Source organism: Lepeophtheirus salmonis, chromosome 8, assembly GCF_016086655.4.
Source record: "Lepeophtheirus salmonis chromosome 8, UVic_Lsal_1.4, whole genome shotgun sequence".
Classification (NCBI taxonomy): Eukaryota; Metazoa; Arthropoda; class Copepoda; order Siphonostomatoida; family Caligidae; genus Lepeophtheirus; species Lepeophtheirus salmonis.
In genome coordinates, this window is record NC_052138.2 from 2,259,866 (window position 1) to 2,275,537 (window position 15,672).

Here is a 15,672-nt window from a genome sequence, read left to right on the forward strand (position 1 = left end):
TACCAGTTTAGAAAAATGAGCCATTTTTACACAAAAAGTGCAAAATGAGCAAAGTAAGCCATTTTTGAGGGATTGCTAAAAAATCCTAAGTCTACAAATTACCTATTAAAATTAGTAAATCCCATAGGATTTGGTACTACAGTGATAGAGTTTCATAAAGATTTATTAAAAATATCAATTTTGAGCCCTAAAAATGGCGTTTCCATCAAAAATGATGTAATTTGTTACGTCAGTACCCATATATACTAAAAATCCCAATTAAATGTTTTAATGAAATCTATTTTTTAATGTTTATTTTACGTCACAAAATTCTTTATTTTTTTTTCTAAAGTGTACACCGTATGTCTTTATGATAAATAGTTCCTTGGATAAATCTCTCGGTATTTTTGGTACGTTTTTTTTTATTCAAGTCGCAGCATTGAGCTTGCCTTCATTTATCTATTTACTTCAAAAAATTCCCAAATCGAAATTGGCGAATTAAATACTTTTTTCCACTAATGTTGCAAAAAATTGTTTATAGCATTTATTGGAATTGTAAAAGAAACACTAACCTACCAATATTTTTTTTTGTACTTGCAAAAGCAAAAAAGTTATGAAGAATAATGTGGAAAAAATAACCCTAAATTACTAGTTCATTTTTGCAAATATTGCAAAAAAACAAATATAAAAAAATGTTCCGGAAATTGAAAATATTTCAATGAAAGGTTTGAATCTCAAATTTTATGTGCGAAATATATCGTTTTGTGGCATTTCTTTTAAAAATATTGAAAATTGACGTTTGATGAAAAAGGGGGGGGGGGAGAAGAGAGAAAAAATAGAAAAATTATTCAGAAAATGACAGATATTTCAGTTAAACACCAATTCTTATTTGACAAATTTATCTTCAAACCAATCTCCAGACAAATATCTACAAACTTTATTCTATTGAAAGTTCATTTTTTTAAACCTCCAAATAAACAAAATTGCAATTTTCACCGATTTCTTTTTTCGCCCATAACTTTTTTGATCTTGAATAAATTTAGAAAATGAAGTTATTCATATAGTTGTTGTTTTAAACGCCAATCTCTTTTTGATAAATAAATCAAACCCCTATCTAGTCTCCCTGAGCTACAAAAAACGGTTTTTGAGTTTTGGGCATAGCTTATGATGCCCCTTAAATGATCCTCCCCCCCCAATCGACACCCCCGTCTCAGCACGTCAGAGCTCAAAAGAGGGACCCATGCAAAATTTCAGCTCCCTAGGTTCAACGGTGTGGGAACGTATAAAGGACATCTACACACACACTATCTCTCTTTTATATATATAGATCAGAGTGGACTGCTTGTTGATTTGAATGACTTGTGAGCTTACTCGTACTAATAATTAACTAATAAGTGCTTTTAATATTACGAGTGGCACTGTCTAGGATGTATAATTGATAAATTATAATAAGTTGTTAGTGAGATAACTGAGCAATGTTTTTAGAACAAGGTTAGGCAACAAGAAAATTGTAAGGCAAACACAGCAGATTTATAAAGTAACTCTCTTTCTCTTTATAGTGACGTCATTGGGCGCATTTGCAAAGGGTTAATGATTGTAACCGATAAAAACTGGGAAAAAATGTAGTAACTAATAATTGTTTGACCATGGATTCCTTATTTATTAACGCTATGTTTAGGGCTTTCAATGATTATCTAGATAGCTATCATTATATTCCTATATTTGTAGATCCCAATGACGTCATTTTTTATGCTTGTAAATTTCTGAAAATTGTTGCTGACCCACCTTGTTATAAATATAATAAAAAGATGTGGAGGTGAAGGAGGGAGGTCTACGTGCGCTCGCGAGAGAAAATTACAGTGAAAAAAGAGAAAACTGAGAATTTTCGTTTCAGCCCTTGTAGCTAGTACGTAGGTTTTATTATTGTTATTACTACGTTTGTACGTTTCTCTGCTCATTTGTCTTGTCTTTGTGCCAGTCATTTAGAAGCTGAATTAACAAGACTGTATTATTGACTATTGTATACGCAGTATACTGTAGACTATAAAATATTTGCTGTACCTTAGTAATAGTTATTAGTTACTTATTAGTATATAGGTATAATAAATAGTCTAGAAGCTAAGACTCAAGTTGGGCCAAGTGGATTTGGAGAATCATGCGCAGTAGTAACTACTAACTAGTAACACTTAGGAGTGAGAATCCAGCTAGCTACGATTCAAGGGTATAATTATATTTATACAGTCATAATACGATTAGTTCCTATCAATAACATCATATATTCATTCATCAACCAAGTACATTGACAAATAAATAAGTTATACACGTCTGTCATCAATCATTATATCATTTAGAGATATAATACATTCTCTTTCGTAACGAATAAGTACTTCATACTTGATACGAACGAATCAAATGTCGACTCCCGCTAGAAGACGTCTCATGCGTGACTTCAAAAGACTCCAGGTAACTAGTAGCAAACATGAATTATAATTGATTTTCGAGCTTTGATCCACAATTTATAGGAGGATCCCCCTGCAGGCGTGAGTGGAGCTCCTGGTGACAACAACATCATGCTATGGAACGCAGTTATCTTTGGCCCTCATGATACTCCCTTCGAGGATGGGACTTTTAAGCTCACCATTGGGTTTACGGAGGAGTATCCCAACAAACCCCCCACTGTCAGATTCGTTAGTAAAATGTTCCACCCAAATGTCTATGCAGATGGAGGTATTTGTTTGGATATCCTTCAAAACCGTTGGAGCCCTACCTATGACGTATCTGCAATCCTTACCTCTATCCAATCACTCTTAGATGAGCCCAATCCAAACTCTCCTGCTAATTCCGTTGCAGCTCAATTGTACCAAGTATGTCGATAATGACTCTTTATTTATCAACACTTACTAATTTCGTTGACGCCTTGGTTATTTTTTAGGAAAACAGACGAGAGTATGAAAAGCGTGTTCAAGCCATTGTGGAGCAATCCTGGCTTCATTTTTCCGACGATCAAGAAAAATACGACGGAAAAAATTAGTTCGTCGAAGTTTCATTCTCATCTACTTTTCTTTTTTTCTTTATTTTCGATGTTCAAGCCTTCTTCTACATTCATTCATATACACACACACACACAATTCATTTCTCAAGAACTCACTCTCTACTAGTTCCTTTTTGATTGTTGAAAAAGTTTATTCGATGATACATAACATATATTATACATCCATACATATATATATATTTATAATTAATTTTACAGCATTACTGTATACTTCTGTTTCCTCCAGACACTCAATCCTGTAGGCCATTCTGTTATTCCATCAAATGAGGGAATATAAAATGGATAGCAATACAGAAGTTAAAGCCGAAATTGACCTCCTTACCTCTATTTACTCAGCAACGAACGAATCCGTATCTCTACAGTACCCTAACTTCCTCCATATTCAACTAACATCAACTATCAAGATCACACTGGAAATCCCTGCTGAATATCCCCATACAAGAGCTCCAATCCTTCAGAGTTTACAAGGGACAGAAATATCATGTAATCAATTGGGAATAAATGTGATTGATAAAACCTTTGTGGCTGGGACTCCTTGCTTGTACAGCATCGTTGAGTCTTTGAGAGATTTAACGATGTCTCTCCTTGAGAATAATGATCAAATTTTGGAGAGAAATACAAAGGAGCATGAGATCGAAGAAAAATCATTTATGCTCCTGGAACTTGATCATATGAGGAATGAGAAGAGATATGTGAAAAATTTAAAAATCTGGACCACTGAGTTAGACCTTCAAGTAAGGCTGCTCCAATTTAATAAGGGAATATTGTTACTTTTGATGGGCGAATTAAACTCCGTAAAAGATTTTGTGGCCCGGTTGCGAAACCGAAATGTTGATGTTGACTCGAGAGGAAAACCTTGTAAGGAAAAAATGTCTAAAGTCCTTTGTTCTTTGAATTCTGAGTCCCCGTTCGTGTTTGTCTCTCCGATCTGGAATAAAGAAATCCCCTTCCAATTTATCAATGAGAAAAGACTACACATCCGCGACTTCTTATCCCAATACAATTTAAACGAATTATACGCTAAATACATAATCTGAATTATGTATTTATCTCTATCTACAGTATTTTTATTTCTATAAATGTGTATTTTTCTGAAACAAATTCCTTGACAAATAAAAACTAGTTCTAACTCCATGATGCTTTTATTCATGAAACTAAATGACACGTTAAAGACAGATTATAATTCAATTGGACTATGTATCTTCAGTGTCGTCCTCAATGGCCAACTTTGCCAATTTGTCAGAGTCTTCTAATTCTTTGTTTTTTCTCCGATTTGGCAACTTAACCTCTTTGAAGCTGGAGGCATAAGGTTTGTACGCCTTAAAGAGATTTAAGGAGTTTAATGTTTTCAGAATGGGATTTGGGGGATCATTTGATGTATTATCATTATTCTTGGAGCTGTCATTATCGTCTTCTTGATTTTCTTTTATACCATAAGAATAATTTTCTTTTTCCTTGCCATCTGACGGATTAGCATTATTCTTGGTGCTGTCATTATCCTCGTCTTGATTTTCTTTTATATCATAAGAATAATTTTCCTTAACATTTGACGTATTAATATTATTCCTGGAGCTGTCATTATCCTCGTCTTGATTTTCTTTTAATTCATAAGAATAATTTTCTTTTTCTTCAGAGACATAAGTTTTTTCAGTGGTAGGCTTAATTTTATTCTTCTTTCTGTTCGTGTATGGATTACTTTTTCCAACTTTTTTTCTCTTATTTTTGGATTCTCTTCGAGTTGATAATGCTTTGTATGTCTTGAATCCTCTAGCCTTCAGTCCAATTGGCTTTTTTTTAATACAATTCTTTGTAATTACGTTTTTATTTGAATCCTCATCTAAAACTTTTGTATTATCTATGGTTTTTGGAATCCAATGTGAGGGATCTACATATATATTACAACCAAATGTGTTTTTAATGTTACAAAATCCGAACTTACCTAAACAAGTTGCAAAGCAAGGAAATGAAGTTAGAGGAACACAACACGTTATGTCTCTCCAAAAAAGAGAACTCTTGGGACAAGAGTACATGACCCAATTATTCGCCTTACACACCCTAAAATCTCTACCAGTTCCATATAAATAACTTGGAAGTACATCGATCACTCCTTCTAAATACGATGTGCATTTTTGATCATCACTTACACCTATTTACGTGTAGTTATATAAGTACAATGTACATAATTAAAATATAGCATTGAAGTAAATTGTAACTACATAATTTCTGAATAATATTTTCACCTACCTACTCCATGAGCTGAACGACTTGCTAGGACAAAAATAAGAGCAATTGCTATTAGTACCTTGATATCCATTTATATAATTAATTCATAAGCGATTAATTTATATTTTGTTAAAGTGATAATATGACAAAAATAATATAAATTGAAACCTTAGATGCTATAATATTTTAAATATATTTATTCGATCAATTAATTACACATATTAAATATATGTATAAATATATAGAAGATAGTAAAATTGTCTATATTTATCCTGGGAAATTAAGCATGACATCCTGTCTAGCAAGTTCCAGTAACATGGGATCGTCAAAGAATTTATTTATAGAGACATCCTCTGAGAGTCCTTTTCTTCGTCTGGTTTTAATCATGAATTCCCTTGCCAATGCAGTCGCTGGTTGAGGTTCAAGGGGTCTAATAACAATACTCTTGTCAAGAGGATCACCCGGTACAATTTGCCAATGATGGAAAACTGAAAGAGCAAAAGCTTGTCCTTGTGTATGTGTTCTCAAATCTGTTTCAAATCCAAATGAGTCCACTGCAGGTATGAATGCCTATAGAACAAAATTATAACATAAAGCAAATTAAATAATACCATAACTGTGAATAGTAACCTTTGTGATATATAAAGGAGATCCAGGAACGGGAGCGTCCTGAGTAGCATGTCCTCTTCGATTCCTCAATACAGTATATACTGCTGAAACACAATCTGCAGGACATAGTACCTCGACAAACATATAAGGCTCCATTAATCGAGGTGTTGCCATGAGAAAGGCAGAATAGGCCACTCTTCTTGCCGTTGGAATAATTTGACCACCTCCTCTGTGAATAGGCTCATTGGCTATGACAGCGTCGAGGATTTTAAATTTTGTATTTCGAATAGGCTCTTCACAAAGAGGTCCTTCACGAGTACCCCATTGAAATCCCTGAACAATAGGGTCCTTTACTGACCCTAACAATCCTTTATCAACTTCAGAAGGCAAAGTGTCATCAACTAGGATATTAGGCCCTGTGGCATCAGGTCCAAAGGCCCATATTGATCGGGCTGCTAACAAATCCCAATCGTATTGAGCTTGAAAAAATTCCCCAAGTGTCTTTTTATTCCAAGTAATTGATACTCGTTCATTTTCGATATCCTCGGCCAAGCCTGAAATTATATTAGAAAAGAGAAAAGGTGTTATGATGTCCCACCGTTTGTACAACAATGGAATTTCTTTACTTTACCTTTTTCAAGAGGTTCCGCGATCATCGTGATTTTATTTTTTTTGTTCGGAGTTTCAGCAAAACATTTAAGCGAGGACGTTTCAACAACAGTTTCACAGAAGGATACAACGGGATCTGCGACCTTGATGTCAATTTCAGAGTACAATTTCCTTAAGTCGTGCATGACACAATCCAAATACAGTTCTCCTGTACCGAGGATGACGTGCTCTCCCGATTCTTCCACCTTGGTATTCAAAAGAGGATACGATTTATTAACCTTACGTAGACCATCCAACATTTTTGGAAGTTCTGATGGATTTACAGGCTCAACAGCAATTTTAATAATTGATTGTGTGTTAAATTTTAAAGGCCTAAAGATACAAATCTCTTCTTCGGATCCGACAGCAGTTATCGTTGAGGTTTTAACCACGGGTTGATCCACTCCTTCAATGAGTACCCAAGAACCTGCAGGAACTGACAGTACCTCTACTTTATAGCGAGCTTCATAAATCCAGAGTCGTCCAACAGTTAGGATACGAGAGTCTTCTTCGTCAAACATAGTATAGTTTTCTCCTAGTAACCTAATATCCATGCCGGCACGAAGTCTCCCAGAAAATACTCTTCCAAATACATGAAAACAAGTTGTATCGTCTGTAGGATACTGTTTTGTTGTATGAACCATTAGAGTACCCTCAGAATCGCAATCTAACATTCCCTTGGCTCTCATTGAGTCCAAATTTCCAGTGTATATGTGCGGAACTTTAACTTTAGCATTTTCCTCAGGAGAGGGAATGTGCTCAGCCAACATTTCAGTGAATCCATTGAAGTCCCCTAGAAACTTTTGATTAATTAATCGTAGAAGAGGGCGAATATTTAAGCGAGTTTCCTCTTTAGAGAGTTTAATTCCAAGTTCTTCAATCAGAGCCGGCAAGCAAGAGTCGACGTCTCCAACAATTTGAGCAAACAGCTTATAAATTGGCTCTAAAATAAACTCAACAAAACTCCTTTGAGCGGACCCATGAGGAGGTTTTTTGGAGAACTTCCTGGTTTTAGCATTGAAATAAATATCACCCCACAGACGTCGTGCAAATTCCGCCACATCAATAGTATCGTAGGCATCTCCATAGAGTTTGGCAAAGCTTTTGAGCGTAAAACATAGAGAATATTGGGAACTGGCAAAACAGACATTTCCAAGGAGAGGGCTAATGACCTGCTCCGCATTTTTATCAGAGTATAAGCTTAAAAGTCCATTTATTTCCTCCACAATGTGTCGAAGTTTGTAATAAGCGTCTTGAGGAGGTAACTTGAGTTCCAAAATCAAACGATCAATCTTATTGATGCAAATCGTGACTGCACATTGTTCTTGAACAGCATGCTTAATGAGACGCTCAGTATTGAGCATTACACCTTCCGACGCATCCACAAAAACAACAACACCATCAGAGAGTCGCATGGCAGCAGTTACTTCGTCAGAGAAGTTAACATGTCCAGGTGTATCTAAGAGATTGACCAAATAGCTCTTTTGACCTCGAATACCCTGGCAAACCAGGGATAGAGGCATGGCCTTGATAGAAACGCCACGCTCTTGCTCCGTAAAAAGCGTATCTGTGTAACGAATAGGTTTGTCGTCCTTAGTACGAAATCCAGGATGGGTCTGTTGTACCAAGCAATCTGCAAAGGATGATTTTCCATGATGAAGATGTCCCACAAATGCAACATTTCGGACTCTAGTTGGAATTTCCATCATTTCTTGAAGATAAACACTGGAATAGGATGTTTCCGGGAGCTTTTGCTCAATGAACTGAAACTTGTGTTTCTTGACGGGGGCCACAATGGGCTCAGAGAGAGGTTGAGCATCTTCTTCGTGAACTATGGTCTCCACATCAGGACCGTAGACTTCAGCAGAAGTAGGATAATATTTTTTATCCTCGTGGAGAACGACAGAAGTTCGGGACCCTATACAAACACAAAAAATATAACAAAATGTTAAGGACTCTCAAAAGAACTCACCATCCTCTTCCATTTCCACCTCATTCTCCTCATCATCCTTGAGATTATCATTTCCATGAACCTCTTCTTCGTCCTCTTCATCAGACTCGGACTCCTCAGATTCTAATTCAGGACCAACATAATTACCAAACTCATCATACATATCCGGATCCATCTTAAACTAGTATCTGTAGTTGATTCCGAAAGCCAAAAGTAAGTCAAATAAAACTAAAATGCCGTGTGCGACTCCGGTGGCGGTAGATAAATAATACGGGTATGTTATTAAACATTCAACGAGGTTCAGTGAATAAGACACAATATGAATATAAACAAATAACATTAAACAATTCATCATATTATCTATTAATTGTAGCCAATGACATCAACTGCCTGCAAAACCAACCTTTTTCACTCACGGAACCTTTATACCGTTGTAGGTAAGCAAAGACAATCGCATAAATATTAGATATCCAAAATCTCTCTAGCAAGGTTAATAGAAATACACGTATTTCTATTAACCTTGCTATCTAGCTTTTACAATTTATTTTCTTGCCTACAAACTCCGGTCATCACTCCCTATTTGAATCCTAGGATACAAAAGGGATTATACTTGCTTCGAAGAATCTTAGACAATATTTTGATTAATTTATAAGTATAATATCATTATAAATTGTTAGGTTAAGGTGAATATGTTGGAAAATTTGATTTGACAATATACTTTAATGTTAATGTCATAAAATTATGTATGTATTTGAAGATATAATAGTAAAATTCATTAGCTACAAATAGAAGCTAGCTGCACATTTATTTTTGTCAATTATTTTAAATAATTAATATATTATATATTTATTGTCTAGTTATTGAATTTATCATTCTTGATATATTGTTATTCATCTTTGATATATATTATATTATGTATAAAATATTCCAGAAGAATCATACACAGTCATTCAATGCTACCAAATAAATATATATATACATATTGTATCAATAATATCTTATATGATTAGTTTTACTATTTCGATTTCAACCCAAAAAGTATCATCCCTCTAACGATTCCATTCAATTCTAGCCAATCTTTGTAATTCCAAGCAGATTGATAAAGCCATTCCTTGGGATTCCAGCATCTTCTTCTGTTTATTTATTTTTTTGTGGTACCTCATCAGAGTAGAAAAAATAATAATTCTAACCATAAAAAAAGAAGAAACTATATCAAATCAAATGATAAAAAATTAAAGGAGTTGGGTAATCAGGTAAAAGCCCTTCAAATAAATTATCTTAATTTACCAAAAAAATTACTGTTAACTCGATGATGAAGTTAGATGTACCATGCGTAAATCGATATTTGCATTATGACGTAATTTTGTATTTAACACTTTTCATTTCAAAAAGTGGAGAATATGAGAAAATGAGAACGGTAGTTGAGGACAGCAGTGTATAAATCCGACGGTAACATTTGTGCTTGACTAGATCTAACGGCAATTCAGCCAAATATTTAAATTACATTAAATAATAATAATTAAATTGATAGAATTCACATTACCACATGCAAATCAGATCATATGAAGTACTAATGGGTAGTGGTTCCCAAACAATTTGTCTTGTGACAAGTTTAAGTGTGTGTACGATTTGTGAAAACCATACATTATTTGCAAAAACTTATAATAATTCGTTGAATTAAAATAGGTGTGTCAAGAAATGTTTATTCGTTCTTTGGTGTGCCTTGGGCTAAAAAAGTTTGGGAACCACTGTCTCTGGGGACATGTAATTACGAGGTTTCGTGTAATCTCGTCCAGTTAAGCCTGATAATTCGTTTTTGAACTTTGCTTACGTGACATTTTAAGATCTCATGTCAATTTAATACATACAAATATAAGAAAATTTTATTTCAGTTGGGAAATTTCGTTTACAATAAATAAAGATTTACTTTAAAACGGTATCTCCACACACGAAGGAGGTGGTAGTGTTTCTGAGAGAACCGATATCTGAGTAATCTTAGAGTGACCAGCTACATGAGAGGCAAACTTGTCAACCGAAGACAGCAAAGAGCCATAGATATAGCATAGAAAAAAAAAAGATTCAAGCTTATCTTAAGAAATAAACTGAACCTTTTTCTTCTGCAATTTATAAATTATTCTTTAACTCTCAAATTTTTTGATGTTATCTCAATCATAAATGGTAGTAATTCGAGTCGCTCTATTAAAAATGGCGAGCAAACTCTCGCTCGTTATTCAAAACAATGAGCGCGCTCCCACAAAATAATTTAGAGAGGCGCTCAATAATGCTTTGTTTATTCGTCTAAAATTTATAGTGATGTAAATCGTTTGTTTTTTTAGCTGGGCTGCTATTATGAAATTTGTAATCTGAAGAATGAGTTTTCTTATACTCAGCTGTTGTCATTATTATTTAACTCCTGAGTAGTAAACTTATTTTCCTTCTACATTCAATTATATTCGATACTTGATTGAACATTCGTTTGTGGTCATGAAAGACGGAGAGTAACCTTGAGGATTTTCTACGGAGTTAAAATTGTAAGTTTTTGTTGGACTCTGAGTAGAATTAAGGATTAACATCGCAGTAAATATTTCCTATGACGTAGCGACAGGAGACGAGCAAAACAATAGGGTTGACCAAAACAATCGAAAATATAGCAGTATTTACTGCTATAATTAAGCTCCAACAATTTTATAGCAACAAACAAAAAGGAAGCGCATCTCAGATCTCTTAGATGCTGGAAAACAAAAACAATGAGAGCGCTCTTGCTCTCGCTAAAGAATTTTGAAGGGCGCTTGGAGCTCAAATGAGCACCGCTCACTAATGATTTGTCAGTTACTTTTGATTTATAACTCAACCGCCTATATAGTCATCTGGAGCTCAAACAAAAATTGTGTTTTGTGTAAAGAATATAAAGAGTCCCCATGCAAAATTTCAGCCCCTTCGGAGCAACTGTTTGGGCACACATAAACACATAAACTCTATTTTATATATATATATATATTAGTGATGGGACGATTAATCGGAATCGGGAATCGGGTGTTTATTCAAGAATTAGAATCGGGGAAAATAATGTTTCATTTGCAATTTCGATTCTTATTTATTACTGGTATTGAACTATTCATTACTTTTTTAAGTCCGAAAAACTTAATTTTCTTTGAGTAACTAACTATGTATTTTTGAAACAAAAAATTAATTCAAAATATCATATTTGAAAAAAAAATTCAAAAAATTCCAACAACTGTAAACTGTAATTTTAGATCTCTAAGATTTATTTATTCTTGTATTAAAGGTTTTTTAATTTTTTGGAATAAATATGTAAAACATAAAAATTTGAGGAATTTAATTGCAATCATTAAGCTCATTGCTTTAAAAACAAGGGGGAGTGAGAACACCCATACAAAATTAGTAACTGATTGAGAGCGGACTTATAATCTTGTTACTAGTGTCTCAAAAAACAATTCTACGAATTTTTCTAAATTTATTTAAAATCTAAATAGTTATTGGCAAAAAAAAAATCCTTGAATATTCCATTTTTCAAGTGTAGAACAATTGATTTTCAATGGGATATTGGATTTGTGTATAAAATAAAATTTGTAGAAATTTGTCTGCAAATTTATTTTGCATATAAATTTGACAGATAAAAATTAATGTTTAACTAAAATATTTGTCCTTTACTGATTAATTTTTCAATTTATTTTTTTATCAAACATAAATTTTTAAGAAGAAATACCACTAAATGATACATTTTGTGCATTAAATAAAAAATCTTTAGAGAATATCAAAGTATTTTTAATTTTCGGAACATTTAAATCATAATTTGTGCAATATTTTCAAAAATGAAAAAGTTATCTAGGGTTATTTTTTGGACGCTATAATTCCCCATACCTTATTGCTTTTGGAAGTACAAAAAATTAAAAAAATCTTTGAAGTTTTGTATTCCTCTTAACAATACCAATAAATGCTACCAACTACTTTTTTTTTGTAAATTTGTTCTAAATTTTTTTCTTGCAATTTTCTTCATATATTTGAATTTGACAATTTTTTGACGGAAATAAAAGATGAGCTTCTCATTTAGATAAATTTTTGCATGCATATATGTTGGTATGTTATTTGAAGTTTGTAACACAATTTTTTTTAAATTCATAATAATACATATATTTAATATACAGGTGCTATATTATAATTAGTCTATTGACGATTCCAAAAAAATCCCAATTCTTATGCGATTTTAGTAAAAATTACCGATTCTTTAATATTTTAAATAATAATTTATAGCAAAATACAATTTTGCTATAAATTTCCAAGAATTACAGCTCAGTGAGTTTTTTCCAAAGGGAATTCTCCCAGGGCGAGTAATCCCACACAAACATTCCAAAGGCAAATTTGCAAAATTGAACTTTCCTAGATCCCTTTACGAAACGTATTTCCTTAAAAGAACAATATTTGCAGCAGCCACATGTGTTTAGAACATGTTTAGTTACTGTTTAATTTTTTTCTTCACAATTTTCGAGCATTTTTTATCATAAATTATTTTATTACAATATTTATAAAATTATAAGACTCAAGTAAGAAATTTACATGTCCGTTTTTTACATTTTGACGGATATTTTTAACAATTTTTTTTTTTTTTTTTTTTTTTCATAACTTAGAAAAGTAATAAATAGTTAAATAATGGATTCGGAATCGTAAATTAAACATTATTTTCCAGATTCCGATTCATGAAAAAAAAAAAAAGTCACGATTCCAATTAATCGTCCCATCTCTAATTATAATGCTTGGACGCACCGAAGAGGTATTAACATTAATAAGAAATCCCAGTCACCAATGCCAATGTGATTTTCCGCTCCCTCCTTGGACCAAGAATCTCAAGTTAACTCTTTGATAGTAGTATATAAGAATCAGGATAGGAAAATCGGAAATGACACCTCATTTTCCAAATGCAGATTTCAGAAACAAAGTATAGGATTCTCATATTCCGATGAATCCTCTCATCACAAATAATAACCAATTATTGTTTTGCACTTATCTATGACGTCACTCATTGACTGGTCTTTCCCCGGGTTTATTTATTATCTTATCAACAATACCACTTAAAATTAGCGAATAAAAAGATATAATCCTCACCTGATAACATTCAACTATAAAGATATAATAACTATTTATTATCCTCAAAGTAAACACATAAAAGTAACGTTCATTACATTCTAAAAAAAAAAACCCCAAAAAATACCAAACCTACTTAAACTAACCAGCATGCAACTATTTAAAATAATATAAATTTTAAAATCCCGAAATAAAGTATTTAGGTATATATAAAAAACTAGTGTATCATTTAAAATAGACCATTCAATAAAACTTACCTCCAGTGCTTTTGGTTTCTTTATGTCGTTTTTTTTTGTTAGTTAAGAAACCTACTTAACCTTATAGTTATTATGAATAATTTGTTTCAATTTTGTACATTTAATAAATTGAAGAATACAAAGATCTTTCCCCTCTTTTTGCCTGGCTTTGTATCTCTCATATGAGAGTGGTGGACATCTGTTAATAAGGTGGTCTGCACTTTGTGGTTCTTCCATGTAAATATTCCACATTGCACTATTATTTTTTCATTTGCTTCGATGGGGCCAAAAATGACCCATGGTTTGTGTAGGCTTGAACTAAAGGACTCTAAGGGAAGAGGGAAAAATAAACAATTCAATCGAAAACACAGGGGGAAATATGCTCCTAACGTAGTCCCCCTTATTCTTCTCTTTTCAAAAGGGGGGAGACTCACTCCTTTACCCCCCTCCACACACACACTGGGTGGTGCCAAGCTGGAGGAACATGTTGTAGTAAGTTTAAAGCCCATGACAGTGACGCGTATTCAATCGATTGAATATTCCTCGTGACGCATTACTAGTTATTACCATATACAACTTTGACTAAGGCCAAATGTGTATCTGGTTCAGATTCAGAGGTTCTATCGGTCTCGGTTCTTTAATTTCAACTTTTTCGGTCTCGGTTCAGCTTTATTGGTTTCGGTTCCCGTCTTCGGTCTCTGTTATTTTTTCTACAGGCTCAATTTGGTGACAGGCACTTAAAACAAGAGGAGTCGCTGGAAAATTCGGGTCCAGGAAAGGATATTAGATACAAACAGGGCTGCGGCTACCTTATACGTAGAGTGCGTAGTGCCACAAGCTCCAGAAGGGTCCGAAAACTAAGGTTGCTTAAGACAATGGTTTTCAATTAGGGCCACGAGGGGAGACAAGGGGGGTGGCGGTAGCTCAGGACGATGGTTGACTTGATTTGGCTAACTACTTGATGATTTTGGGCCTTTTTCAGTTTTTTTTTTGGAGAAAGGGCTGCGTGATACAATAAAGGTTTGTTTCATTTACATATAATTATGCAGATGGAATTTTAAAAGGTTATAATTATAAAAAAAAAAAAAAAATACAACAAACGAAAATAAGTACAAGAACTGAGACTGATTAGCAATATAAAGCGGTCCCCGTTCTGGTCTCGTTTCAACTTTGTCGGTTTAAAAGTTATTGATTAAAGCGGCTGCTGTTGCACCTATTCCATGCATTATGCACAAACAGCTCCTGGATCTATAAAAAGAGTGAGTTTTAATCTTATCTAATGAAAAAAGTAGGAAATGTCTTTTGATTTGAGAAATTTTATAAATAATTTTGTATATCAATTCAAATCTGTTTTTATGACGTTCCTTCATGTACCACTCAGGAGAGCTCAAGCAACATCAATGGCACCCACAGATGAATAATTTCTATGAGCAGAGGTGTATAATATATATCCTAGAAAGAGGGAGTGGTTTTTTTTTAGTTTGAAATCTGTAGAGAATTTTTATTTTCCAAAACAGTTATCGTTGTTATTTATTTCTTGGTGAGAAAACATCCAAGTATAAAGTGTACTCACGTGTGTTCTGCTCGACTCGGAGTAGAATTGAGGATCGAGATCAGAGTAATTCCTGCCCATATGTCCTTGTTATGTACGGAGTGAGATTTGCGTTTATTTCCTTTTTATCACCAGGGATCAAATAAAACGTCATGACTAGACTTTCGAGAGCAAAAAAAAGCGCTAAAATTATGAGTACGGAAAATATCAAAATTGTGTAATTTGTATTGAAAGAAAAAACAGTCTTAAAATGATAATTTAAAGTAATAAGTGTTGCTTTATCTTTGCAATAATTTATTCATAAATTTTACTATACAATATC

The 15,672-nt window shown here is 33.4% G+C and overlaps 4 protein-coding genes across 4 annotated transcripts; 2 read left to right on the top strand and 2 right to left on the bottom strand.

Annotated features, from left to right (window-relative positions):
* Positions 1-1,158: 1,158 nt before the first annotated feature.
* LOC121123474 (ubiquitin-conjugating enzyme E2-17 kDa) lies at positions 1,159-4,163 on the top strand. Its single transcript, XM_040718596.2, has 3 exons — positions 1,159-2,442; positions 2,502-2,843; positions 2,912-4,163. The coding sequence occupies exons 1-3, from the start codon at positions 2,392-2,394 to the stop codon at positions 3,008-3,010; spliced, it is 492 nt and encodes a 163-aa protein (XP_040574530.1). The 5' UTR covers positions 1,159-2,391; the 3' UTR covers positions 3,011-4,163.
* LOC121122850 (RWD domain-containing protein 3-like) lies at positions 3,310-4,068 on the top strand. The gene has a single exon (XM_040717911.1). The coding sequence runs from the start codon at positions 3,310-3,312 to the stop codon at positions 4,066-4,068; it is 759 nt and encodes a 252-aa protein (XP_040573845.1).
* Positions 4,155-5,419, bottom strand: LOC121123473 (uncharacterized). Its single transcript, XM_040718595.2, has 3 exons — positions 5,276-5,419; positions 4,971-5,177; positions 4,155-4,916 (listed from the first exon to the last, which is right to left on the bottom strand). Exons 1-3 carry the CDS (start codon positions 5,343-5,345, stop codon positions 4,225-4,227), a joined length of 969 nt encoding a protein of 322 aa, XP_040574529.1. The 5' UTR covers positions 5,346-5,419; the 3' UTR covers positions 4,155-4,224.
* A 9-nt stretch (positions 5,420-5,428) lies between these two features.
* LOC121123472 (116 kDa U5 small nuclear ribonucleoprotein component) lies at positions 5,429-9,089 on the bottom strand. The gene is made up of 4 exons (XM_040718594.2): positions 8,484-9,089; positions 6,495-8,429; positions 5,885-6,417; positions 5,429-5,824 (listed from the first exon to the last, which is right to left on the bottom strand). The coding sequence occupies exons 1-4, from the start codon at positions 8,635-8,637 to the stop codon at positions 5,522-5,524; spliced, it is 2,925 nt and encodes a 974-aa protein (XP_040574528.1). The 5' UTR covers positions 8,638-9,089; the 3' UTR covers positions 5,429-5,521.
* Between the last annotated feature and the right edge of the window lie 6,583 nt (positions 9,090-15,672).

Coding starts and splice junctions, on each gene's coding strand:
- LOC121123474 (XM_040718596.2), top strand. CDS start 2,392: ATGTCGACTCCCGCTAGAAGACGTCTCATGCGTGACTTCAAAAGACTC. Junction 2,443..2,501: donor GTGACTTCAAAAGACTCCAG/GTAACTAGTAGC, acceptor CACAATTTATAG/GAGGATCCCCCTGCAGGCGT. Junction 2,844..2,911: donor TTGCAGCTCAATTGTACCAA/GTATGTCGATAA, acceptor GTTATTTTTTAG/GAAAACAGACGAGAGTATGA.
- LOC121122850 (XM_040717911.1), top strand. CDS start 3,310: ATGGATAGCAATACAGAAGTTAAAGCCGAAATTGACCTCCTTACCTCT.
- LOC121123473 (XM_040718595.2), bottom strand. CDS start 5,345: ATGGATATCAAGGTACTAATAGCAATTGCTCTTATTTTTGTCCTAGCA. Junction 5,178..5,275: donor TCGTTCAGCTCATGGAGTAG/GTAGGTGAAAAT, acceptor ACACGTAAATAG/GTGTAAGTGATGATCAAAAA. Junction 4,917..4,970: donor TTGCTTTGCAACTTGTTTAG/GTAAGTTCGGAT, acceptor ATATATATGTAG/ATCCCTCACATTGGATTCCA.
- LOC121123472 (XM_040718594.2), bottom strand. CDS start 8,637: ATGGATCCGGATATGTATGATGAGTTTGGTAATTATGTTGGTCCTGAA. Junction 8,430..8,483: donor GGTGGAAATGGAAGAGGATG/GTGAGTTCTTTT, acceptor GTGTTTGTATAG/GGTCCCGAACTTCTGTCGTT. Junction 5,825..5,884: donor CTCCTTTATATATCACAAAG/GTTACTATTCAC, acceptor TTTGTTCTATAG/GCATTCATACCTGCAGTGGA.